The sequence below is a fragment of the Myotis nattereri genome (genome assembly GCF_964212035.1).
Source record: "Myotis nattereri genome assembly, chromosome: 13".
NCBI lineage: Eukaryota > Metazoa > Chordata > Mammalia > Chiroptera > Vespertilionidae > Myotis > Myotis nattereri.
In genome coordinates, this window is record NC_138088.1 from 39,854,644 (window position 1) to 39,880,458 (window position 25,815).

General features: G+C 45.7%; 2 protein-coding genes across 2 annotated transcripts in view; one reads left to right on the forward strand and one right to left on the reverse strand.

The window, feature by feature from the left end:
• Positions 1–22,586, forward strand: DNTT (DNA nucleotidylexotransferase; the record flags this gene model as incomplete). Its single annotated transcript, XM_081104503.1, has 11 exons — positions 1–203; positions 8,487–8,661; positions 9,495–9,623; positions 10,794–10,964; positions 12,287–12,358; positions 13,732–13,855; positions 15,487–15,619; positions 16,661–16,769; positions 17,755–18,000; positions 20,206–20,289; positions 22,161–22,586. The coding sequence occupies 11 exons, from the start codon at positions 1–3 to the stop codon at positions 22,245–22,247; spliced, it is 1,533 nt and encodes a 510-aa protein (XP_080960629.1). The 3' UTR covers positions 22,248–22,586.
• The window catches only part of OPALIN (oligodendrocytic myelin paranodal and inner loop protein), a 15,747-nt gene continuing 10,235 nt past the window's right edge, over positions 20,304–25,815 (reverse strand). Inside the window, exon 6 of the mRNA XM_081104504.1 lies at positions 20,304–25,096. Coding sequence (XP_080960630.1) covers positions 24,920–25,096 — 177 coding nt within the window. The 3' untranslated portion in view covers positions 20,304–24,919. The remainder of the gene's footprint in view (positions 25,097–25,815) is intronic.

The following is a 25,815-nucleotide window of genomic DNA, read 5'->3' on the forward strand; positions in this document are numbered from 1 at the left end:
ATGGACTCACTGCAGATGGCCCACTCAGGCCCTCGGAAGAAGAGACCCAGGCAGACGGGTGCCTCGATGGCTTCTCCTCCTCAGGACATCAAGTTCCGAGATTTGGTCCTCTTCATCCTGGAGAAGAAAATGGGAACCACCCGCAGAGCCTTCCTCATGGAGCTGGCTCGAAGGAAAGGATTCAGGGTGGAGAATGAGCTCAGGTAGGACACCACTGATTTCATTTGTGAGTCAGTTTTGTGAAAAGCTCCTTTGAAACCCAAGAACCCTGTGCTTCCTCCCATGTAGGGATGAGGTGATGAAACCAAGAAACAGATCTGAGCCAATTAGGGGAAGTGAGATGAGTGGTGACTGAATAGAATTATATTGAAAATAATTAGCATCCAAAAGTAAGGTACAATTTTTTTTTTTTGCCTTTGACTTTTATGAGATGAGGTATCTAAGGACGATAAACAGAAACCTAGTTGAAAAATCAAGGCTGAAGCCACTCAATTTCATTCTTGACCCGTTTGAACAAAACACCCCCGAGTTCAATCAAAAAATTTCAGCTACTTTGAGGCAAAAAGAATGCTTTGGCTGCCTGACTCTTGAGCTAAACATCTGGCTGTGCTGAGGTGGCCAGTGTCTGTGACAGGCTAGGTTGAGTGACTATAGCTGGCTCAGGTAGGCACCCCAGTGTGGCCTTGATCTTACTTTTCCAATGAACAGTGTGAGTGGGGTTTGTAGAGAGAAGGATGCTCATTAAAGATTCAGGGGCAACTCTGAGGCTGAGGGTGATGGAAATGCTCAAGAGAACCGAGGCAATTGAAGCAACCATTGGGCTACTTGACTGGCTCACTCACAAACCCAGTCACATCCCAGCAATTAGCCTTACTGCTTTCCTCACTGTTATGTAAGCTCTTCACTGGACTCAGATAGATGGAAGAGAAAACAAGCAATCCAGAAATAAATGGTATTAGAACCTTGACATAAATAGTTCCAAACAGAACCACCAGGGGCCTTGCAGTGAATAAAGAATGATGATTAATACAACTGGCTGGATTTGATGGTCAAAGGACTAGACTGACCAATTTTTTTTTTCCTGCAGGAAAAACGATAAGAATTCTATGTGAAAATAAATTTGCATTTACAAAATAGTCTTTGATGTTTAAAAATAAAACGGGCAAGCCTTTCGTGCTGAAGAGATGTCAGCTTCAAATTGCTTGAGAGACATATGTAAAAAGTCGATAATCTGATGTGGTAATTTTCATGAGACCCATTATTCATCTGAAAACACGATGTCACAGAAACATTTTATTTTTTATCAAAGTGCCTCCTACAGAAATTCTTGAGTCTTCTATGGCTTCTCTCCCTTCTGGTTTCTCTTTATGTGGGCTCCTTTGCCCCTCTCTGCCTCTTTTTTCTCTTTAACCCCTATCTCATTTGTGATGTTAACCCAAAATATTGGATTGGGAGGAGGGGAAAGATGACATAGGCAAAGAGGCAGAGAGGGGGCAATATTTTAAAAAGAAATTGGAAAAAAAGAACCACCCAGAAATTAAAAGCCTTAGCAAATACGGAACCGCTTTTTGTGGTAAAGACATTTGGTGAGGGCCGGGCAGGGAGGTGAGAGCCAGATGGTCAAGGTAGCACTTACATAGAAAGCTCTCTGTGGAACGGTCCATACTTCCAGCAGCGGCTGGCTAGTGGGGTCACAGGCACAGCTATAAACCATACCTGGTGGCAGAGACAGGTACTCGGGCAGATTACGGAGGCAAGTTTCTTCTGGCAAGAGAGCTCTCGAGGCAGCGCTGTGCCCAGGTGCCCTCTGCCAGGGGCCGAGCCCAGCTGCTCGGGCGACAGAGGAAACTGGTGCATGGTGAGCAAACTGCTGCTGTGTGTGCGATGGTGGCAGAGTTCCCAGGCTGGCAGCCCAGCAGACACATTAAATACAAATGTGTTCTATGGCACAACAATAAACCACAGGAAGTAGAAGTCCCAGCTCGCAAACGGAATTTCTGTACTGAGACACGCACACGTTCACTGGAAAGGACAATAGACATCATTGCAGGGGGAAAGCTCTAGATAAGAAATCTAGAGACCTCAAATTCTGGCCCTGACTCTTCCCAGCCACGTCATGTGAGGCAAGACACCCTCTCTGCTCTCTGACCTTGGTTTCCAGATAAATGGTTTAGTCTGATGTCACCACCCGAGGTGATGCTGGATGCCAATGCGCTTTGATAAATTAAAGGAGCCCATATGCACTATAAAGTGTGATTGTTTTCTTGTTAGGTAGCTGGATCCACTGACCTTTACAGGAAAACCCTGAGGAGAGGGTTCTTTCTCCACAATATGATCTAGGTCAAGTGATATAAACAAGTAGAACAAAGACAGGAAGGAAATCAAAATGTTACAAGTGCTTATTTGGGGGTGGGGAGGAGGGAGTAGTAGTGAGACATTATGGCTGCTTTTATTCTCCATTTTCCAAATTGTTTACAATATGCATCTATTTTAAAAATGAAAATAAAAGCTGATTTTGATGCTTCTCAATAGTGAAGGCTAGCTATGCCTGTCCTTTCTAGTAAATAAGATTCTGAGAAGGAGGAGCTAAAGGGGGGAAAGGATGTTCTGAAAATAGGCAATAACCTTCATAGTTCCTAGCACATTCTTTGGCTTCCAGGAGGATTAAATTTGAGGGAAAATCTGATTCTTCCTTTATCTGGGCCTGAGCACAGCTTAGAAATGGCGCACCTGCATGCCCTGGACTGTCTGGAGCTGTTATATTCCCCAGCACGTGTGCACATACCCTTCCATGTTGAAGAAGGAAGAGCTATGGCTGGAAGGATGGGTTTCAGGGTTGTGTCACCGGCAGTTTAACAGTTGCTGGGTTCCACTGTTCAAGCAGTAGAAGTCCAGCAGATGACACTTTCGTCCTGCCTCCATAACTTGTCTACAAGGCTACCTTTGGAAGGCATTGTCTTCAGTAAAAGCAAGGCATACCATTGTGGCACCACAAGTAAAGAGTTCTGTTCATACCCACTCTGCACAGTATGTGTATGGTCCTGGACATACAAACTGGAGGAAGACATGAGCCCTGCCAGCAAGGAGTTTATGATGAGACAGGGGAGTCGGGATTGTAGCTTAGTTATCATCTAGAATTAAGAGACCATAATATGGTTTCCAAGTGTGTACTAGTATCTTTCTCCTTCTCCTCCTCCTCCTCCTCCTCCTCTTCTTCTTCTTCTTCTTCAATTAGAATTTTCCTTCCCTGATTCCTTCACTTTCCATTCATTTCAATGACCAGAGAGTCAGCTCTTAGAAAGGCAAACATTCAGAAGAGAACTCCCAATTTCATTCTCCAGGGGAAGCAAAGGCTCTAACTTACACTGATGCCTCCTGTCATAATGAGTCAAGAAATGTGTTTCTCCTCTGAATAAGCGCCAAGTAGCAAAGCCAGGCGGCCGGCCACATGGACCAACTCCCCTAGTGCCCCTCAGTGCCTTTCCCTTAACACACCCCAATCTTTAAAAGGTCTCCTGCCTTGTTTCTTTGAAGCTGAACTGCCCTCATGCTGGACCCTCTTCCCTATTGCAGTAGTTATCCTATATAATAAAAGGCTAACATGCAAATTGACCGAACAGCAGAATGACTGGTTGCTATGATGTGCACTGACCACCAGGGGGTAGACGCTCAACACAGGAGCTGCTCCCTGATGGTCAGTGCACTCCTGCAGGGGGAGCATCGCTCAGCCAGAAGCTGGGGCTCACAGCTGGCGAGCACAGCAGCAGTGGAGGGAGCCTTTCCCACCTCCGCGGTAGCACTAAGGATGTCCGACTGATGGCTTAGGCCCGCCCCCCTCCAACCCCCACCCCCCCGGGAGCGGGCCTAAACCATCAGTTGGACACCCCCCAAGGGCTCCCAGACTGCAAGAGGACGCAGGCTGGGCTGAGGGACCCTTTCCCCCCCCCCTACCCCCCCACCCCCGAGTGCATGAATTTCATGCACCGGGCCTCTAGTTACTAAATAAAATCTATCCTTGCAGCTCTCACTAGTGTCCAGCTTTGTTTACCTTTAACAGTGTCCTATCACTTCAAATTTGTGGTGTCTGAAATAAAAACATTAAAGGTCATTGCCAAATAAACTGAACACCAGATGAAAAAGATGCTACCAGCTCCAGAAAATATGATGTTGAACTAGTCCATCTGTAGGCCCCTTCCAGGCCTGATGTCCAAACACATTTTTCTTCATATTTTTTTCTTAATTTTCCCCCATAACCTTGAACCTCTCCTCCCTACGCCCCTCTATGTCTAAGACCTATGACCCCTGGAAGCCCTCTTAGAGGAGAGAACTTCCTCCCTGGAGCATGGGAGATCCATGACCTCCCACTGGCTTTGCTCCTCATCTCATCCAGTTACGCTTCCTTGACTCCAAGGGCAAGGGCGTCACCAGGGCCATCATACACACCTCACTCTCAGGCCTCTGGCAATTTTCTTAGACATGGCAGGCTTCAGGAAATACTTGCTCAAAAGAATGATTTATCTGGTGAATATGGAACCAGCCAGAGGAGCTTGTGATTTCCAAGATTAATTTTTATAATTAATTTTTTTTTCTACAATGCACCAGTATTACTTTTGTAAGCAGCAAATTGATACTTTATTTTTATAAATTCAGGAGCATGCTATGTAAACTCTAGTCCAGCTCTGGTCCAAATTACTTTGTATTTCAAAATTTGTGGAATTTAAATGAATGAAAATGCTCACCATCCCATTTCAGATGGGCCATAAAGTTAAGGCAAGACCCTCCCAGTTTTAAGTCTATCAGGGCTGGAAATGGAAACCTGTCTTTACTGCTTCGATTTTCCTGTTTCAGGGATTCGGGAACAGATCAGTTGCTAAGTGGAATTGGCTGTTTTTAAACTGTAAACAGCTCAGCTTAACTGTAAATTACTATTTAAAAGCATTGCTTAAAAAAAAAACAAACAAGTCCTACATCAGATGGGAAGGATCAGGAATGACCTTTCCAGGGAAAGACAACCGTTTTAAAGACAAAGATAAAAGCAGGTGACCGCCATGGGGACGTCAGATTGGGCGTCTGTCTCCAGGCACAAGGGCTGCTGCCTTTCTTCATGGAGAGTTTTTCTAATTATACTGAGAGGCGGGACCAAGTAGGAAAAGGAAGACAGGAAGAGCCAGGATACAGATACCAGAGAAAAAAAATTCAGAACTAAAATTTATGAGTTAATTCCACAACTCAGGGCTTTCCAGACACCTGAGTGCCACACTGGGGCTCTTATATCTCTTACCACACGTGTTTTTATACTCATAATGGGTTTCCTTTCATTGTTCCTAAACTGAATTGTTAAACATAATTTAGCGTTGTCCTAAGGCAGTGATGGCGAACCTCTGACAGCTCTGACACGCGAACTCATTTTTTTGGTTGATTTTTCTTAGTTAAATGGCATTTAAATATATAAAATAAATATCAAAAATATAAGTCTTTGTTTTACTGTGGTTGCAAATATCAAAAAATTTCTATATGTGACACGGCACCAGAGTTAAGTTAGGGTTTTTCAAAATGCTGACACGCCGAGCTCAAAAGGTTCGCCGTTGCTGTTAAGATATAATATAAAAACGATGAAACCCATTAAACCGTGCCTGGTAGGTGTAATTTTAAAATGTAGACATGAATAAACACATATGCCTTTTAAATGTTCAGGTGTGCCTGCTAGAATTATCTGATGTACCTGCAGAGAAACGCGCGCCGTGTTGGGAAACATTTCTGTAATTGAGCACAACATCCAGTTAAAAGAAGATCTTCGTTTACAGACGTGTTTCTCAAAGTGGCGTTCTTGGGCTGGGGGTGGGGGTGGGGTGGTTAAAACATGGGCGCTCCCATGAAGAGGTAGGGGCTGTTCCCCTTTCCTTGCATCTGGGAGGGCTTGTGACTGCTTCGACCAATAGGGTGACATAATGTGACTTTTGAGGCAGAGTCATAAAAGGCCCTGTGGCTTCTACTATTCCTGGATCCCAGAACCTCCTGCAAGGAGTGTGAGTGGCCCTGAGAGAGGCCACGCAAAGGTGTCAGGTTGACATCTGGAACGTCGCACCTCCATGGGGACCACACCAAACAGAAGGATCACCAGCCAAGCTGCCTGAATTCCTGACCCACAAAATTGCGGATATAATGAAATCATTACCTTTCTTAAGCCATTACGTTTTGGGGCAATTGGTCCGTAGCAATAGATAACCAGGACTGACTGACTATGTCAGAATCATGGAGGGAGTTTGTCAAAAGTGCATGTTCCTGGGCCCTAGGTAAGATTTACTGAATCTGAATCTCTGGGAATAGGGCCCGGCATCTGAATTTTCACCCAGTTTTCTGGGTGTCTTGGATAAACACTAGAGTTTAAGAAACATTCCTGCCCTGACCGGTGTGGCTCAGTTGATTGGATGTCATCCCATGCACTGAAAAGTCACTGGTTCGATTCCTGGTCAGGGCACATGCCCAGGTTTCAAGTTCCATCCTGGTAGGGCAGTGGTTCTCAACCTTCTCGCCCTTTAAATACAGTTCCTCATGCTGTGACCCAACCATAACATTATTTTCGTTGCTACTTCATAACTGTAATGTTGCTACTGTTATGAATCATAATGTAAATATCTGATATGCAGGATGGTCTTAGGTGACCCCTGTGAAAGGGTCAGCCGACCGCCAAAGGGGTTGCGACCCACAGGTTGAGAACCGCTGTGGTCGGAGGTATGCAGATTGATGGTTTGCCCTCACATCGATGTTTCTCTCTCTCACCTGCTCCCCTCTCGTCTCTCTCTAAAAATCAATAAAAAAAAAACTTTAAAAAAGGAGAAATATTCCTTTGGAGCCATTGATTAATCAAGTCATTTATTCATTCTACCAATGGTCTACCTATTGGCCATTACTATGAATCTGGCCATGTGCTGGGCACCAGGCCTGGTTATAACCCAGACTGTAGCCAGGCAGATCATAACACTGTCCCTGCCCTTGGGCACCAAGGAGCATGAGGAGCACATTTCAGTTCAACACTAGTTGCAGAAGAGCCTGCGCATTTGCCCTGCGGGGAGCTGAGGGACAGATTCCATCTCATAACTGCTTTGGTTGGTTCAGGGCCTCCCAAACCTAGTCCAGCACCTTAGTTAGTCATGGCTAAGAGACGGGGTGCGTTTAAGGAACTGAATCCACTGATATTTCAGGAGCAGCCATCTCGGCAGTGCCTTGGGGTCTTTGGAGAGTTGGGGACCGCCTTGTGAGGCTGCCTGCCACCTTTTACTGTGAGAAGAAAGCCCAGGGAAAGGCAGATACACCTCAGCCCCACCCCAGGTCTTTCTGTCCTTGAAAATGACATTCATGTATATTTTCTCTCCTAAGGAGAAAAATGATGGTAGATGGTTCATGACAGAAAATACATTAAAATACCAAAACAAAACCTCACCCAGGGCTCTAACCACAGAGCAGCAGAACGTTAAGAGACTGCTTGAGTCATGCACACCTGGGTTTGAATTCTGGTTTCATGTAGCCTCCGTGAGCTCGGTTTTCTCATCTAAAATTATACTGCCCACCTCCTCAGGCTCTTGGGGGGATCAAGTAAGCACATACTGTTGGGCCTTTGTATCCACTGGTTCTCCGTCCACAGATTCAACCAACCGTAGATGGAAAATAACTTTAAAATTCCTGGAAGTTGATCCCTTAACAATACAGTATACTAGCTATTCACATAGCACTTACATTGTATAGGTGCTATAGGTAATCTAAAGTTGGTTTAAAATACATGAGAGGGTGTGCATAGGTTATATGCAAATACTATACCGTTTTATGTAAGGGACTAGAGCATCCAGGGATTTTGGTACCCATGGGGGTCTTGGAACCAATCCTCTGTGGATACCGAGGGACAACCGTACACTAGTACGTGTGTGTATGTGGTTATTGTTTTTTTCTAATATTCTGGAGTACTTCTCTCTCACCTTTTTCTTCTGTATATGTTATTTTGTCACTCTTTCCCTGACTTTTCCAGGCATCTGATGTCTCTGCTAGAGCAGGGCTGTGTCCTCAGTGAGGAGACAGTGGTGGTGGAGCAGGGGTGGAAAGAGTGGATGGTGAGGGGCATGGATTTGGAAGATGAGCCCCAGGGCTCCTCCTTCCCGGGTTGAGGCAAAGCCCAGGGCTCAGAGAGCCTGGCAGCCTCCCTGTGGCTTCTCCACGTTGGTGTGTAACTATGGCAACTGTCCTTTCAGGCTTTCTGAGACAATTCTATTTGTCTCGCAGTCTTATTGTAGTTCATATGATATTGGACATAAAACACCAAAACATTAGTTCTATGTGGCAGCAGCAGGGACAGTGGGCTAATGGCATTACCTAGGAAGTGTTATTGTATCTCTATTGCTGCCCTTTGGTGGGGATGCTCTGAGGACCTTGAGGAGAGAGGGGAGCTTCTTATTCTGAAAGTCCCCACAGCTGGTGATTTGTCTTGCCTTCTGCAGTGATTCTGTCACCCACATTGTGGCAGAAAACAACTCAGGTTCTGATGTCCTGGAGTGGCTGCAGGTGCAGAAGGTAAGAGCCAGCTCACAGCCAGAACTCCTCGACGTCTCCTGGCTGATAGAATGTATGAGCGCAGGAAAGCCAGTGGCGACGACAGGACAACACCAGCTCGTCGTAAGTGTCCTGGTTGTGATTTCCACTGTCCTTGGCTTCATGGTTGGGAACATGGGCTACAGAATCAACAGACCTGGGTTCTCTGCTCACGCCCCGGGTGGCCTTGGGCAAGTCACTTAGCTTTTCTGAGCTTCAGGTTCCTCCTCTATAATAGGGGATAACAATAGCACCCACTTCAAAGGATGGGTCTGAGGATTAGAATAACATACAAGCAAAACACTTAACACAAAGCCTGACCTTACTAAATGGTAGCCATTTTTACGAAGAGGTGCACACACAACTTCAAAATATTGAAGCCTTGATGTTCTGGGGCCAGACAAGTAGAGGGTTTCTATTTTTTTTTCTTACTATGGCCATTCATAAAGCAAAAGATTAAGAAAGTTAAGCTCTCAATTCAAAATCCTTCGCCAACATGTTAGAACCCACACGAAGAAGGTTCGTTTCCTTTTCATAGAAAAGGGAAATGGGACACAGACACCAGGGGGGTGAGGGCATGCGTGGGGGGGTGGGGGGGCAATGGGGGGATAAGGACACACATATAATACCTTAATCAATAAAGAAAAAAATTATGAAAAAAGAAAAAGAAAATGGTATTTCACTGATGGTCCTTTTTCATGTTGTGTTTTTTTTTTCCTGATTGGAAAAATAATGCATGTTAATTATAACAAATTCAAATAGTAGAGATTTGTATAATATAAAATTTGACTCTCCTAAAATTTTATGCTCTTTCCAGAGATAATTGCCATCAAACTGCTTCCCATTTTTTCTTCATGCACGTCTATGATTATTACTCTTGATTGTCATTAAACATGAATGCTCATGCAATTGTTTAGGTGAGAAGAGACTATTCGGGTGGCCCCAACCCAGAGCCCCAGGAGACTCCACCACTTGCTGCAAGAAAGATCTCTCCATACGCGTGTCAGAGAAGAACCACTTTAAACAACCGTAACCACATATTCACGGTAACGGGGCTTCACATCACCCAGGGCCGGTGAGGCCTGCAGGTCCTTCCCATGAGTCTACGAACTGTGAATTCTTATGAAAAGCTAGGAAAGTTTTTCCCACACTCACTACCACATATACACCCTAATCTCTGGTTTTCTTTCTGTCAAGAATGGACCTACTTCTGTCACGGAAATGGACAAATCTATTTGGATTATACTCTTTAAAGATGGTAGAGTACTATTTACTAAGAGTCATCATTATTGGGCACCACACTTGTCAAAGGCAAATATTCTGAAAAAGCAAATACGGTGATTAGTCCAAAACAAAGTAAGAGCAAATTACATAGAAATAGCCATACTGCACTAACAGCCTGTGCTGGGAAACCGAAAGCGCTTCTCGCTTCTCTGATGTTAACTAGCTCGGGGAAGTCAATTCCTCTCTGAGCCCCAGTTTCTTCTCCATTCAATTAGAGAGTAGCTAGATTATCTCTAAAGCCCCATCCAGCCCTGAAGTTTGGCAATTGCAGTTCAAATGAGCCTAGCAAGCCCACAACTGCTTGTCCTCCAGTGTCGAGTCAGTTGTCAGGTGGGTAAAGCATGCAGCACTACGGTGAATAGAAGACTTCTGTGCGAGGAGGACCAGGAAATGGGCACCATGTGCACGATGCCACACAGCTGCAGCTGCTTCCTCCTCCGCCAGAAGTGCAAACATACTCCACCTCAGATGACCCCGGCCTGGAGCCTGTGCCACCTGTGGTTATACGCATCATTCGGCCAGCCTGTGTCAAGTGCTGACTGTGCTTTATATACAAGCCAAGAGATGGGGATACCCAGTGATCAAGGCAGAATCCTGGCCTCAGGCCGGTGGGAAAGTCAGCAAGCAAAGAAGGAAGGGTCAGTAACTCCAAGTAATGACTTGGTAGGATGCAGTGAGCATGAGAGCATGCTTCAGTTAAATCATTTCTGAATGTCTAATGGCAGTGAACTCAAACTTTCCTTCCACAACACTCTGAGGACTGTCTTCTTATCAAACAGGAGAGGGGTGCAAAGGTACTGAAGACCCAACCCTGACCTCCAGGGAAAGGGCAGGCGGGGTTCCAATACTTCAAGGAGAGCAAGAGACATTTGCAGGTGACCACAGGGCTGGGAAACAAGACCGTGTTTTACTGCTCTGGTTTTATTCTTCAGGATGCCTTTGAGGTCCTGGCTGAAAATTGTGAGTTTAGAGAAAACGAAGGCTCCTATCTGGCATTCATGAGAGCGGCTTCTGTACTTAAGTCGCTGCCATTCACCATCACCAGTATGAAGGACACAGAAGGAATTCCCTGCTTGGGGGACAAAGTGAAGAGTATCATAGAGGTAAGGGTGAAATGTGATTTGTCACACCTCTAATAGGTAAGTAGGTGGGAAGAAAGTGAGAGAGAGAGAGAGAAAAAGAGAGAGAGAATAGATTTTTCTGTCAACTATGTAGATAGATTCATGACTTATTTACTTTCTCTAGATAGATTAGATGGATGATAGATGATAGATAGATAGATAGGATGATAAAGAGATAGAGAGATAGATAAAATCTATAACCAATATTATGACAGCTGGAGCTATGTGGGGTCATCTAAGTGAAAAAAAAAAAAAGAACTCTCCTGTATTATTATTAACTAGAGGCCTGGTGCACGAAAATTTGTGCACTGGGAGGTGGGGTCCCTCAGCCCAGCCTACTCCCCCTCACAGTCCAGGAGCCCTCAGGGGATGTCCTACTGATGACTTAGGCCTGCTCCCCCTCTGTGGGAGGCGACTGGGCTGATCAGGGGAAGGCACTGCCCCATCACCCCGCTGCTGCTGCCACTGCCGGCCTGCCCTCAGCCCTCATAGCCAATGTGGCTTTGTCCAGAAGACGTCTGGTCTATCTGGTATAATTAGCATGTTACCCTTTTATTAGTACAGATCACAGTGAAAGACTCTAGTGACTTCAAAGGTCGACAGCAGGGGATGGTCTGACTTCAGACACAGGCTGGGTGAAGGGCCTCGGTTCCATCAGGGGGCGTCACCCTCCAGGATGGTGGTGGGTGTAATGGGCAGTGGAGTTGATTCTGCATCTCTGTGTGTAAGTTTCAGATAGAGAGCCAGGGGTGGGTGCCTATTTATTTAATGATGTGGAAGGATTCCCAGCAAGGCAGGTCGGTCACCCAGGAGTATGTTTCAGTATAGTCAAGTGCAAGGTCAATTATTCAAGGTAGATAACCCTAATTCTATCTAGAGGAGGGTGGGTGGCTCTGAGCCAGATATCATAAAGGCTTGAACTTCATGTTGGCTTTCAATGGGTCTGAACCTAATCCACTCAGATGAAAAAAACCTTTGTTTCAGTAAGTTCGTATCCATTGAAAAGAAAATTATCACAAATATTTAGACACCTTTGGTCAGTGAATATTCTGGTTAGGTGTTCCATAGATTTGGACCCGAACCATTCTGTACCTTTGTTCCTGAGGATTGTAAAGTGACACTTGGAAATATATGACCTGGGATTTTCAAGATTATAGGGAAATGTCTTGTTTTCTCTGGATAAGCCAGGGGAACATCCTCCACACAACGGGTGTGCATTTTATGAAAAGTCTAGCGATTTCAGCATCTTAGACTGTGATTGTCCAACATCACTAATTTAAAATATTTTCCAAATGTCTATGCAGGAGATTATTGAAGATGGAGAAAGTTCTGAAGTTAAAGCTGTGTTAAATGATGAGCGATATCAGTCCTTCAAAGTAAGTGATTTTACACATAGTTCTCAAAAATGGTTTTTCAGTTAATCCTATTACTTATTCTAGGCGGTTGTATGAGTCAGCCTGGGCTACCCTAACAAAATGCCATGGCCTGGGTGGCTTCACTAACGAATATTTCTTTTCTCACAGTTCTGAGGCTGGAATTCTGAGATCAGAATGCCAGCATGGTTGGGTTCTGGTTAGGACTCTTTTCCTGGATTGCAGGTGGCTTCCTTCTCAGTGTGCCCTCACATGAGATAGAGAGAGAACAAGCTCTCTGGCGTCTCTTCTTATAAGGGCACTAATCCCATCACTATAGCTCTACCCTCATGACCTCACCTAAAGCTAATCACCTCCCAAAGGCCCCATCTCCAAATACCATCACATTAGAGGGTAGGACTTTGGCGTATGAATATATATACTAGAGGCCCAATGCATGAAATCTGTGCAAGAGTAGGCCTTCGCAGCTGTGGCGCTGCCTCCATCCCGTGGCTGCAGTCCTGGCTTTGTCCAGAAGGTCATCTGGAAGGACATCCAGTCTAATTAGCATATTACACTTGTATTATTATAAATTTTTTTTTTTGGGGGGGGGGCTGCAATTCAGTCCATACCAATGGTCTAGGAAGCAGATGCCTAAATAAGCATAGGTGCTGGAGCTTATTGCCACGCTATGATGAGATACAAATTACCTTACCTTCCAGGAGTCTGTCACTCACGTGCACAAATACCACAGGGACACGACAACCATGGGACGAAACAAACCTGCTCTTAAAGGGCAAGCCTGTGTTGACAAGCTCCTTCCTGCATCCTTGTCTACTTTGGAGCAGCCTTATTGCCTCCCAGTGCTCCTCACCTTGGAATTGAGAGACTTCTGCCAATCCCTTCAGTTCAGCAGGGATGCACAGGCCCAAAAGGTGGTGGTGGTGGGCAGGAACCCAGGCTTGGAGGGCAGACAGACCGGGTTTCAGCTGTGTGATGGTGGAGAATTTATACAACCTCCATGCGCATCCCTCTTTAAAGTGTGAGGATAAATCTGCAGAGCATGAGTGTGTGAGGGACCCTTGGCAAAGGGAAATGCCAACAGGGATAGCTGTTGTCACAGGTGGACAGCACAGGCCATGCCGTCATCCAATTACTGGGGAACCCTATGCAGATGTGAGAACCTGCCTTCTCGTGCCTACTTCATTTATCAGGAGAGGACCCCCCTGAAACAAAAATTTCTCTAAAAAATTACTATCACCCACTTACTTGTCATATTGAGGAGAAACTGGGTGAGAGATTTGCTTACACTTTTTCTTAATCCCTTGACCTTGAAAAGTATCATTCGTTGTTATGACTATTTTAGAACTGAAGGCATGCCTCTCCTTCCCTTTCAGCTCTTTACTTCTGTATTCGGGGTGGGACTGAAGACATCTGAGAAATGGTTCCGGATGGGTTTCAGGACCCTGAGTAAAATAAGGTCGGACAAAACCCTGAAGTTTACACGAATGCAGAAAGCAGGTAAACCATATCTCCTGAAAACCTCCCGTCGTTACCATGGGCTGGGCAGGTGGAGGTAGAGCTCTAAGTCAGCTGTATCTCAACTCTAGTCCCCATGAGCTGAGGTGCTTGTGTGGCCTCTTTTCCTGCTGTGGTTTCCAGCTCTATCCCCAGTAGAGGGTGTGCAGGAGGCAGCTAATCAATTATTCTCTCTCATCATTGATATTTCTCTCTCTCTCCCTCCCTCTTCCTCTCTGAAATCAATAAAAATATATATATTTGGCCTTGAACAATCACTTTCTGAAATATAACATTGCTCAGTGTATTGTTTCTTGTAATAAGCTAACCTCCCCAACCATACCAAAAGGAAAAGCAAGAAAGCCAATAAAGTTGCTTTCCCAGGTGTCAACAAATTATTATAGTCTCTCCAAGCTCATTCCTGATATCTGCACATGTCCTTAAAGAAATTGTCAGTCATGACTTTCGGTGTGTGTACATCCCGAATGCACACAGGAATTTTATGGCTACCAAGTGAGTTGCAGTTTGAATATCAGCCATGATGAAATATTTTGTATAAAAAGTCTAATGGAACATTGCTTTTTATTTTTTCACATTAATAAATTATGTATTTAATTTATTAAGTTGATTTTTATTGCGGTAAGAGCACTTAGCATGAGATCTACCCTCAGAAATTTTTCTGCCTTGGTATCATAACTTACTTATCCATTTCCATTGTGTGCTAATTAGCTTGACTGGTAATTATCAAAACATCACATTGGAAACCTTAAATATATACAGATTTTAATTTGTCAATTATACTTCAATAAAACTGGGGGTGGGGGGTGGGGAGGAGAATTCCCAAAATAGACTTTGCAATCAGGAATTGGGCTGCCCCTGGAGGTATCAGAGCCTCCCACTGTTAGAGAGACGTAAGCAGAGTTGGAAGGTCTCCCGCTTGGACCGAGATGAGAGAACAGAGCCTTGTATTGAAGGACAATTCATTGTCCCGCGGGATCTGTGAGTCCCCCCCCCAAACCTCTGCTCACCTCTCCTCCAATGCTTCATCTCACATCTTGGAGGTAAGGCCTCCCTCTCCTTTACCCCTCCGCCTCACAGCCCCCTTATGGGTCTGTGGGAGTAATCAAGTCATTACAACAACTCTTCATCGGAACAATCCTGTCTGAGCTTTCATTTCTTCATGGTGGTCCGACAAAGAAGCAACAAGCCAACCACCAAAGATGTTTTGCACGTTAGATGCACACCTACCCTCTTCCGACTCTTGACTTTAACTTTATTTCATCTATCACCTTCCAACCCTGAGCCTTCCTACCCCAAACCTTTGTGCATTGTCTTCCTTAATAATAGGGCGTGGCTTACTGATCAAGAGCGCGGGCTCTTCAATAGGGAGTCGGATTTGAACCGTTTGGTTTCTACAGGGATATGCAAGACTGCTTCTTTCTTAGGAAATTGTGAGCCTCTCAGTTAGAAAGCAAAGAGCCACTGCTACCATGAAAAATTCACACCCGGGAGGACAAATAACACGCCTGTAGCCACGTTAGCTGTACGTGGAGCAGAACCCCTTCCCTTGGAGGGCTGGTCAGTTCACATGAGACGTGTCCCTCTCTCCACTGACCTGTCCAACGGCCTCTCAGGATTCCTCTATTATGAAGACCTGGTCAGCTGTGTGACCAAGGCCGAAGCGGAGGCTGTGGGCGTGCTGGTTAAAGAGGCCGTCTGGGCATTTCTCCCGGATGCCTTCGTCACCGTGACAGGAGGGTTCCGGAGGTAAATACGAGGGCTGCTTCGGCTTCCCCTGCTCTGACGCCGTCAGGGGCTCCCTAGGCTTCTGAACCTGCACGAAAGGTCTCTGGTGCGGTGGCCCCAGCCTCTCTCTGCAGCCTCGTTTCCTGCACCTCGTGTTCCACCCCAGCAACCCCAACTGGCTCATCATTCTCTGCACACACAGGGCTGTTTCTTGCCTCTGGGACTTTGCTCAGCTGGGTCTTCTGCTTGTCCTGGCTTTCCTCAAGTCACCTGGCTGATGTCTTCTCATCCTTTAAGATTCAATTCAAATGCCACCCCCTCCAGAAAGCCCTCCCTGAATCCCTCCTCCCTATGCTCGGCTAGGCACCCCTTCTCAGTGCTTCCTGGAGAGCTGCCAAGTAGTTTGTTTGTATTCGTGCTTTTCCCACTAAGATTTTAGAACTTAGTGCTTGGCAAGAACCAGTGCATGGTGCCTGACACAAAGTAGGCATTGAAAAATATTGGTTGAGCCCATGAATGAATGAATGAATGAATGAATGAATGAATGAACTTTCCACAGAGATGTGTGCAGGAAAAAGCCTCCATTTTCAGAAAGAGATTCCTTCCCCCTCACACCCTCCCCTGACTCTCTCTTTGGCTATCTTACATGGTGCTGTTGGCTGTCCTGGCAAGCTGAGCCCTTAATCTATGTCATAATCCTAAGAGCCCCATTTTATATTATGCAAATATAGTTCTTAGTTTACTGTTACCATGCTTGTCTGTATGTGTGGGGGGGGGGGTACAGGGGGGTGCACTGCACGTGTGAGTGTGCAGAAGAAATAATCTTCCTTGTCATTTTTACCCACACATACATGATCATATACATGTATGATTTTTTAAATGTTTTGTGTCATAAATTTATCTTGCAAGGCGTGGGGTGGTATAACCAAGGATGTTTTGTTTAAACAAAGATCAGGAGCATTTTGTGTTGCAAACCTTAAGCATAAGGCATGAAAACAAAGAGTGTTAAAGACTGAGAGCTAAAAATCTAACTTCCATTTCCTCCTGGTTATTTGTAATCAGGGGTAAGAAGATTGGGCATGACGTAGATTTCTTAATTACCAGCCCAGGATCAACAGAGGAAGAAGAACAACAGCTTTTACCTAAAGTGATAAACTTATGGGAAAGGAAGGTAAGAAGAAAGGTCAAAAGTGGATGCTTGGGCACGCAAGAAGCACTGTGTTAATGCCATTGCACTTTGCACACTACCTCACACTCATATAATGACAAATCGAGTCTCAATTATTTGCAACAGCTGGTACAATGCCGAATGCCATGCCATGAGGTTCCGCATACGCACAGCCTGTGTTTTCTTTGTTCATGGTCGGTTTGTTCTTAAAGGGGAAGGCGAGTTGCTTAGCACTGGCCTGCGATCAGAAATGGGGGGTAGATTCTCTGGCAGCTCTGCTGTCAATGGGCCTTGGCTGGGCCTCTCCAACCGCCAAATTTCTCCGCTGCCCAGGGAGGATAATACCCCCCGCCCTGGCTTCCTCTCTGGGCGTGGCCAGGTGGGCTCACAGCGCCAGGACAAAACACACCCACGTTCTGCTGGAATCCGCAAGGCGTCCATTAAGAACATCCATTAACAGCCTGGTATAAGCCCAGCTGGTGTGGTTGAGCTGGAGCTTTGAACCAAGAGATCACTGGTTCCTGGTCAGGCTGCAGGCTCCACCCCCAGTAGCAGGCATGCCTGTTTCTATTCTCTCTCCCTAAAAAAAATCAATAGAAACTCTTTTATTTTTATTTTTTTTTTTTTTTTAAGAACCTGGTGCCACCCAGCCAGCATGGCTCCGTGGTTGAGCATCCACCTATGAACCAGGTCATGGTTCGATTCCCAGTAAGGGCACATGCCCAGTAGGGGGTGTGGAGGAGGCAGCCGATGGATGTTCCTCTCACACTGATGTCTCTCTCTCTCTCTCTCTCTCTCTCTCTCTCTCTCTCTCTCTCTCCCTCTCTCTCTCTCTCTCTCTCCCCCTCTCCTCTTCTCTCTGAAAACAATACAAAAATGAAAATTAAAAAATACTAATAAATAAAAATTTTAGAAGAGCCTGGTGTAAAACCGGGGACCCTGTCGATCGGGGACTCTTCCTGATTTATGTCTTTCCATTTGTTTGCAGGGATTACTTTTATACTATGACCTTGTAGAGTCAACATTTGAAAAGCTCAAGTTGCCTAGCAGGAAGGTGGATGCTTTAGATCACTTCCAAAAATGCTTCCTGATTTTAAAATTGCACCATCAGGGAGTAGACGGTGGCAAGTCCAGCCAGCAGGAAGGAAAAACCTGGAAGGCCATCCGTGTGGACCTGGTCATGTGCCCCTACGAGCGCCGGGCCTTCGCTCTGCTGGGCTGGACGGGCTCCCGGGTAAGCACTGCCTGGGTCCTCGGGACCCTGGCCGAGAGCAGGGACAGTGGCAGTGGGGGCGGGGTGACAGGAGGGGCAGTGCCCAGGAAGCTCTACATCTGGCATCCCACCTGCACGTGGTCAAGCGAGACAGATGGATTTGGAAGTCATTCTCAAAGTGTGGTCTCTCAACCGGCAGCATCAGCCTTACCTGGGAACGGGTGAGACATGGAAATTCTCCGCCCCACCCAGACCTACTGAATCGGAAACTCTGGGGATGGAGCCCAGCAATTCGTAGTTGAAAAAGCTCCCCAGGTGATTCCAATGCAGGTGAAGTGTGAGAGGCACTGAGGCAGAGCCAGCAGCGTGGTGGCTAAGAGCACAGGCTTGGCCTCCCCACACCTGGTCACACGTCTCTGCACTGCCCCCTGGCAGCTGGGTGATGTAGGACAGGCTCCCGATGTCCTGTAAGTCTTAGTTTTCCCACCAGGAAAGTGAGGGCGGTGACCTCAGCTACCTCCCTGGCCCACAGGATTCAGTGAGATGAAGCTGGCAAAGCCCTCGGCACACCCCCGGCACCTGGTCAGGCTGGCCGGGCGGCAGCTCCCCGCTCCAGGCATTTTATAGTCACAGAGATGGAGCCCCTGATTGGAGTCTCATTAGTACGCGCTCCACACTCTGAACTAAGTCCCCCCCTCCCCCCACCCCCACCCCCGACTGTTTCACCCGTGTCCCAAAGCAGCTGGCTGTTCCTCAGAGAAATGAGTCCCTGGAGGTTTTTATACGGAAGATGAATGACATGACACAAATGAATTGCCCTCAACCTTGAGTTAAATGTCAGGTGTCTGTGCTTTGGGGCTGGAATTATTCCAAAGACCCAGAACACACCTGGCACATAATAAATGATCAACAAATATTTGTTGAGTAAACATTAATACTCTCCAAATGAAAGCCATCATCATAATCCCTAACAGTGTGTGGGAAAATGCTCCTGACATTTTAGCACAGGAGTCCAGGAACCTCTCACCACGCAGAGCTGGGGAGCCCAGGGCAGCCTCTCAGTGACCCCACTATCCCCTCATCTGCAGACTTCCCCTCACTCAGTGTGCGCAGCCACTATTCTAAGCGTGGTAGACAGCAGGAGAGTCACCCAGGGCTGGGAGGAGACCCTGTGCTGGCCAGCAGCTACAGCACCCAGGATCTGCTTCACCCCACTTTCCCCACAATCCTGGCTTCCCTCTGCTGCATTATAAAGGCCTCCTGCTTGGAAAATCTGTCTTCTCTCACACCCAAGTGGTGGGCTAGCAGAGCAGTTCCCAGCTTCAACCTGCTTTCCTGTAATAAAAAAAGCATGCGTCGCCACTAGAGGGCGCAATTATCCCTACTTTCACCCGATTCCCACAGGAAAGAACAGTATTTCTAGATTTACGCTTCTCAGAAAAATTAATGTCAATGACAATTTCATTGATTGTCCTCCTATTCCAAGTCATTCCTGTCCGCTAGTTTAGGTTTCAGGTTTTTCTCCCTGTGACTTCAGAGTCCACCCCTGATCATAGGAGATGCTGCTCTGGGGCAGGTGGCTCAGACCATCGGCTTTACAGAATCTCATAGGAGAGGATGTTAGAACCAGAGGGGACCTTCCTCATGCACTTCTTCCATCATCCTGTTTGAGCAAACAAGATTCATAGAGGCTGGGTGACTTGTCAAGAGATGTACAGCCAGGCAGGGACAAAATCCAGGCTGGAACCTGGGTCTCCTGATTCCTCCTTCCCTTTTGGAAATCTAATATTCCAAATTAAAAAAACAAAAACTAAAGTCCACCCACATTACTTAACCAGCATTTACTCTGAATAATATCTGGTTATTATTCTGTACACAATCCTCACAATATCCATTTGTTCATTCAACAAACATTTGCCATACATCAATGTGCCAGGCATATTTGACGAGGAACACTGTATAGTTACGAACAAAAGAAATTGAGTTCCTGTTTCCACAGAGCTTACATTCTAGTGCGAACACGTGAGCACAGATCTCTGTCATAGCAGAGCTTTGATCTGGGGGAGAAAATCGCTTTGAGAATGTTTAGCAGAGTTTAATTCCACTTCGTGGAACGTTTAGTGTTGAGATAGACATTTCATTTTAGGGATGTAGATGCCTCTAAATGCATAATACTGAAGACAGTCTAGACTTGGTAGTAACTTATTTTATTTATCTCTTGTCCAGCAATTTGAGAGAGACCTCCGGCGCTATGCCACACATGAGCGGAAGATGATGCTGGATAACCATGCTCTGTACGACAAGACCAAGGTAGAGCTGATTCCCTGAGATGGACGACTTTGACCCTCCTCCCAAAGGCTGGCTCCCTGAGCACTGTTCCTGAACTGATTTTAGTGTCCAGTTTCCATTTCCTTTGCCCAGAGTGTCCTGCTCCCACAGACCACAGCTGAGGGCAGCTGGGAAGATCCTAATGGGAGCTCAGCCTCCCACCTGGCCCAGAATGCACCTCAGGGGCACTGGGCTCAAAGATGACGAGCTCATGGGGTCCCCAGAACCAGTCCAGCAGTGAATATTCATTGAGTTTAGTATATCCTTGGTGTTTGTGATGAGTAACTCCAAAGAAAACCAAAGATCACAAATACCACTCAAGCACTCCTCAAATGCAGTAGGCAGTAGCATTGTGAGTGACCCCTTAGGTCATTAAAGAGAGTTGACTGCAAGAAGGGAAGCGTCAGAGCTGCCCTGAGAGGTTGCCGAGTGGTCAGTTAGGCTCACTCAGCAGCCATGTTACTCATTTGGCATGCCAGCCTGGCAATGTCACAATTCAAACTCACGCAGCAGCAAAATGATAAATTACTATATCAGTTATAAAGAGCTAAAAAATGTTCAACTGTTAGTCCACAAGTGCTGAGGTCTACTGTTTGTACAGTGGTCACGGACACTAAACTAAGTTCTGAGAGGAAAGGAGACATAAAATAACTGAAAGTAATCGTGTTTGCCCTCTAGTTTATAGACTAAGTAAGGTGTATTTAGTTAGAGCTTTCTTTGTTACAAGTGTCAGGAACCCAACCTAAAACGGCATGGTCACAGAAGAGGACTTTGGCTTCAATACTGCAGCATCCGGGTAATATTGACTTCAGGTGTGGCGGCATCCAGGTGCTCACACAGGTTTCCCTCCGTGCTGGTTTCATTCTCAGGCAGGGTTTTCCCATGAGTCCCTTCCTTCCAGCTTAGCCACCCCAACAGAGAAGAGCCTCTTACCTAGTAGCTCCAGCAAGAGCCTGAGCTGATGCTCATCGGCCAGGCCTGGGCCCTGTGCCCATCCTGAATCCGTTACGGTGGCTCTGATTGGCCAGACTTGGATTGTGTGTCCCTTTTTGGAGGTGAGATGAGTCCCACCCGATCCTCATAGACTGAGAGTGGGTCGTGGGGTGTTCCCAAAGAAAAATCAAGGTGCTCTTGTCAGAAGAGAGGGCCATGGATGCTGGCAGGATGTTGAGCGTGTGCGTGGAGGCAGATTCACATAACCCTATTTAGGAACACTTGCAAATTGACATATAATAAATAGTTCAACATAATCGAGTGTCTCCTATGCACCCAACACTATGGGATGGAGGAGAAGTGGTGTTTGGTCTTAAAGGGGACAAGAGTGGAAGCCTGGTGGGGTGAGGGCAGGTGTGGAGGGCCAGGAGGAGAACACAACACATAGGAGTACCCAATTCTTGCCACTCCTCGTTACCTATAGCAACAGTACTGAGTTCCAGCTGCACATTAGAATTACCCAGAGGTTTTAAATAGATTGATTGCAAGAACTCTTCTGACATTCTGATTTCATTAGACTGAGCTCAAGTTTCAATATATTTTTTTTAAAAAACTTCTTCAGGTGGTTTTAATGAACAACTGTGGTTAAGAACCACAGGAAAAATACCAAGTGCCTTTAACTGAATATATGAGGCTGTCATATTTTACCTTAATTTGTTAAGTGCCATGTTTTGTCCTGGGAAAATATAAAAATTATAGAATTCAGTTAAGATGACTTTTAATGCTCAGAAGCAGGGAATTCTGTTTTTGGCAATAATTCATTTTGTCAAGATAGTTTTACAAGTAACACTTGCTTTGTGTTAGCACTGCGATGCTGAACAACAATATCTGAATGCCCATATTTCTTGTTATGCTTTCAGAGGATATTTCTCGAAGCAGAAAGTGAAGAAGACATTTTTGCACACCTGGGACTGGATTACATTGATCCATGGGAAAGAAATGCCTAGCAAATTTTGTTGACATTTAAAAAAAAAGTTTCAGGTTAAATAAATATGCTTTATATTATAGTTAACGATGCCTTGGGAAAGTCAGGGGTTTTTAAGTCTCACTGAAATGCAGATTGTTTCCAGCAGTAAATAGTTTTGGAAGCATGACAAGGCATCACCTGGTAATGGGTTATGCTCTAATAGGCCATTTGTATGACCGTTGCTTAGAATTCACAATGCATTTTGCCATAGAAACAGTGTTGTAGTTGGTGGCTCCTTTCCAGGTTCCTCATCAAAGCCCACTTCCCCACAGTGTAGCTGAAATACTGTCTATTTCCAATAAAAATAGGACACAAGATGAATCTTCTTCCTTTTTTTCACTCAACTATTAGAAAATACTGTAAAACAAAAATACAAAATGAAAGAATAAAGAGTTTAAGGCTTATCGCAAGGGGAGAAACAGGTTTCATTTGGCCAGACATTCTGAGGCTGGAATCATGCAGCAAGGAGGTCTGGAAGGCAATGTCAGAGAGAATGGCTGATCGGCACAACAGTAAGAGGGTTGCCCCCCGGAGGGGAAGATGGACATTACAGACTGTGGGGCAGGAGGCCAGGAAGCCTTCACAGAGGGGGAGGGATCCTAGTAGGCTTGAAGTAATGGGAGGATTTGGATCCACACCGTTTTGTGCTCTATAACGGAATTTCATTAATTAGGGTGGTGACTAGTTTGTGGAATTCAGACGTCCTCAGTGCCTTTGGCTTTGGGGCAGTGCGCCCTCTGGTGGTGAACTGAAGACCCTTTGAAGGCAAGCACAACATGATCATGGGCTGCACCCTGTGGAGGACTGATCATCTCCATCACCAGCCAGCAGAGAGAGTGCCAGGACAGGAGTACCCCTGGGATAGCCTTAATTCCAACCCCAGGGCCAATGACATACTTTAATATAGGTGGAGAAAAACCACAGATGTGTCACAAGTCCATAAGAAGGACTGTTTCACTTTATTCCACAACTAGAGGCCCGGTGAATGAATTCATGCATGGGTGGGGTCCGGCTGGACTGCCCTGATCAGGGCCAATCAGGTTGGGCCGGCCGACGGGAGGAACACCCCCCCCCCCAAATCGGGATGGGGGGGGGGGCGATTGGGGGCAGGGCTGGCCAAGGAGAGGGGCTGTGGGTGGTTGGCCAGCTAGCCCCACCCCCAGGTCAAACTCCCAGTTGGTCCAACTCCCGCCCGAGGGGACAATTTGCATATTAGCCTTTTATTATATAGGATAAGTTTTTGTGCATTGTAGCAGAAAAAAAATGATAGAAACATTGAACCTTGCTAGTTTAGTAGAAACAATTTGAACGAAAGATTCTAAGCAATGGATTGTAAGTGGAATTAAAATAAATGGTCCCAAATATGTCAGACCTCATATTATAGACAAAATGGCCAAAGTGACTGCACCCGGGGGATATAGAGTACAACTGAATGTCACAAGGGGCCTTGCAAAGCACAGTTGGCATGTGGCAGTGACTGAGTTTGTAGAATCCGTCCTTTGTTATTTGAAGAAGAGAAGAGGCAGGATTCCCGGAAGCCTCCTCACAGAGGCGATGGTGAAGGCCTAGCCTGAGCCCGCTGACACTGCACAGCCTTCCCTCACACGCAGCCACATTGCTACTCAGCCCACTGCTCCAGCCCAGTGTTCATGCACTGAATTCTCTGGATCTCTCTTCTTGACCATGAGCTTTTCCCCATGATAGTCCAAGGGCTTGGGCTTTTCTCTCTACTCCCACAAAATGGATATAGCCTCATTTCTAATAATCATTTAAAACACTATTTACCCTACACACACACATGCACACGCAGCCCATTGCAATTTGTCTTCCTTAAATATGTCTGATCACAGACACAGTGGGAGTAATGAATGGTCCAACCATATGCTGCCTCTGTAGCCAAGGCATGTGTGGCTCCATCTGATTTCTACCCTGAGATATTCAGAAACAGGATCTGTTTTCCTTCATTACCCGCTCTGAGCTTCATTTTTATATCATGCTGGCCTTGACGAACCCTCCCATAGAAGCCAGGTATCATGATTTTTTGAGAAATGGGATGTAAAAAGAGGTGAGGAGGCAAGACACTCAGAAATCAAGCCCCGCCCTAACCGGTTTGGCTCAGTGGATAGAGCGTCAGCCTGCGGACTCAAGGGTCCCAGGTTCGATTCCGGTCAAGGGCATGTGCCTTGGTTGCGGGCACATCCCCAGTAGGGGGTGTGCAGGAGGCAGCTGATTGATGTTTCTCTCTCATCGATGTTTCTAGGTCTCTATCCCTCTCCCTTCCTCTCTGTAAAAAATCAATAAAATATATTTAAAAAAAAGAAATCAAGCCCCTTTTCTAAAATCAGAGAGAGAGAGAGAGAAAGAGAGAGAGAGAGAGAGAGAGAGAAAATGCCCGCTGGGGTCAGGAGCAGGACCCAAGGGCTCCTTCTGGATGCACAGTGATCTCACTTGGTGGTTTGCTGCTTCTTAAACCACAAGATCTGAGAGCTGGAATGAATCTTGTCAGATCTGTCCTCAAAGAAACAAGCCAATCCAAAAGTTTTCCAGATCTGTCAGTGAAGTTTGGATTGGTTATGAAGCAGCTTCGCATCTCTCCTCACGCCGCGCTCAGATCCCCGGGTTTCCAGCTCCAGTTCTGCTCTCTGAGCTACATCATTCCAGGCTCAGTCTGGGCACCAGCCACCACAGTCCCCTCCTCCTCTCCACCTCCACAGTAGGACGATACGTGTCCGGCATGATCTCCTCGCTTCCTGACACAGTCTTCACATATATGTGCGCTTCCTCTGCTCCCATCATGTTCTTCTCACGTGTGGTTGGTCTCCTAGGATTCTTGAGAAGACAAACAGGTTTTTAAAAATACAGCAGAGACTTCTGCTACTGGCCAAGTTGGAGTAACAACAACCAGACATACCCTCCCACCTACAAGAACCAAAATTCAGACCAACCACCTAAAACAATAGTTTGCTATTTGTTTTCTATTTCATGTGTCCATTGTTACTTTTTAAACCTTTCTTCTGCCTTCTCCCATTTAGATTTTAGAAGTGCCTTATTAAGTTCCATGAAAAAAAACCTGTTGGGATTTACACTGGAGTTACATTTATTATGTAGACCAATTTTAGGTTGTTTGACATCTTTGTGCTCTTGAGCTTCCCTATCCATGAGCATGGTATATAATTCCCATTATTTAGGTCTTATATAATATCTTTTACTAAAGCTTTCTATTTCTTCTTAAAAGGGTTATATTCCTCACCATTCTATGTATATTTTATTGCCACTACAAAATGGTATTTAAAAGTTTTTATTTTTTTATATTGTTATTGATTTTTAGAAATGAAAATTACTTTTGTATCCAGTAAACTTGTTAGAATTGCTTGATAATTCTAACAATTTATCTGTAGGTAATCATATCATCTGAAAATAATGTGTTTTGTTTCTTCTCTTTGAATCTTATACGTCCTACTTCCTTTTCATATTCTACTGCATTGACTAGGGCCATACAATATTGAATAGAAGTGGTAATCATGGGCATCCTTGGTTTGTTTCTGACC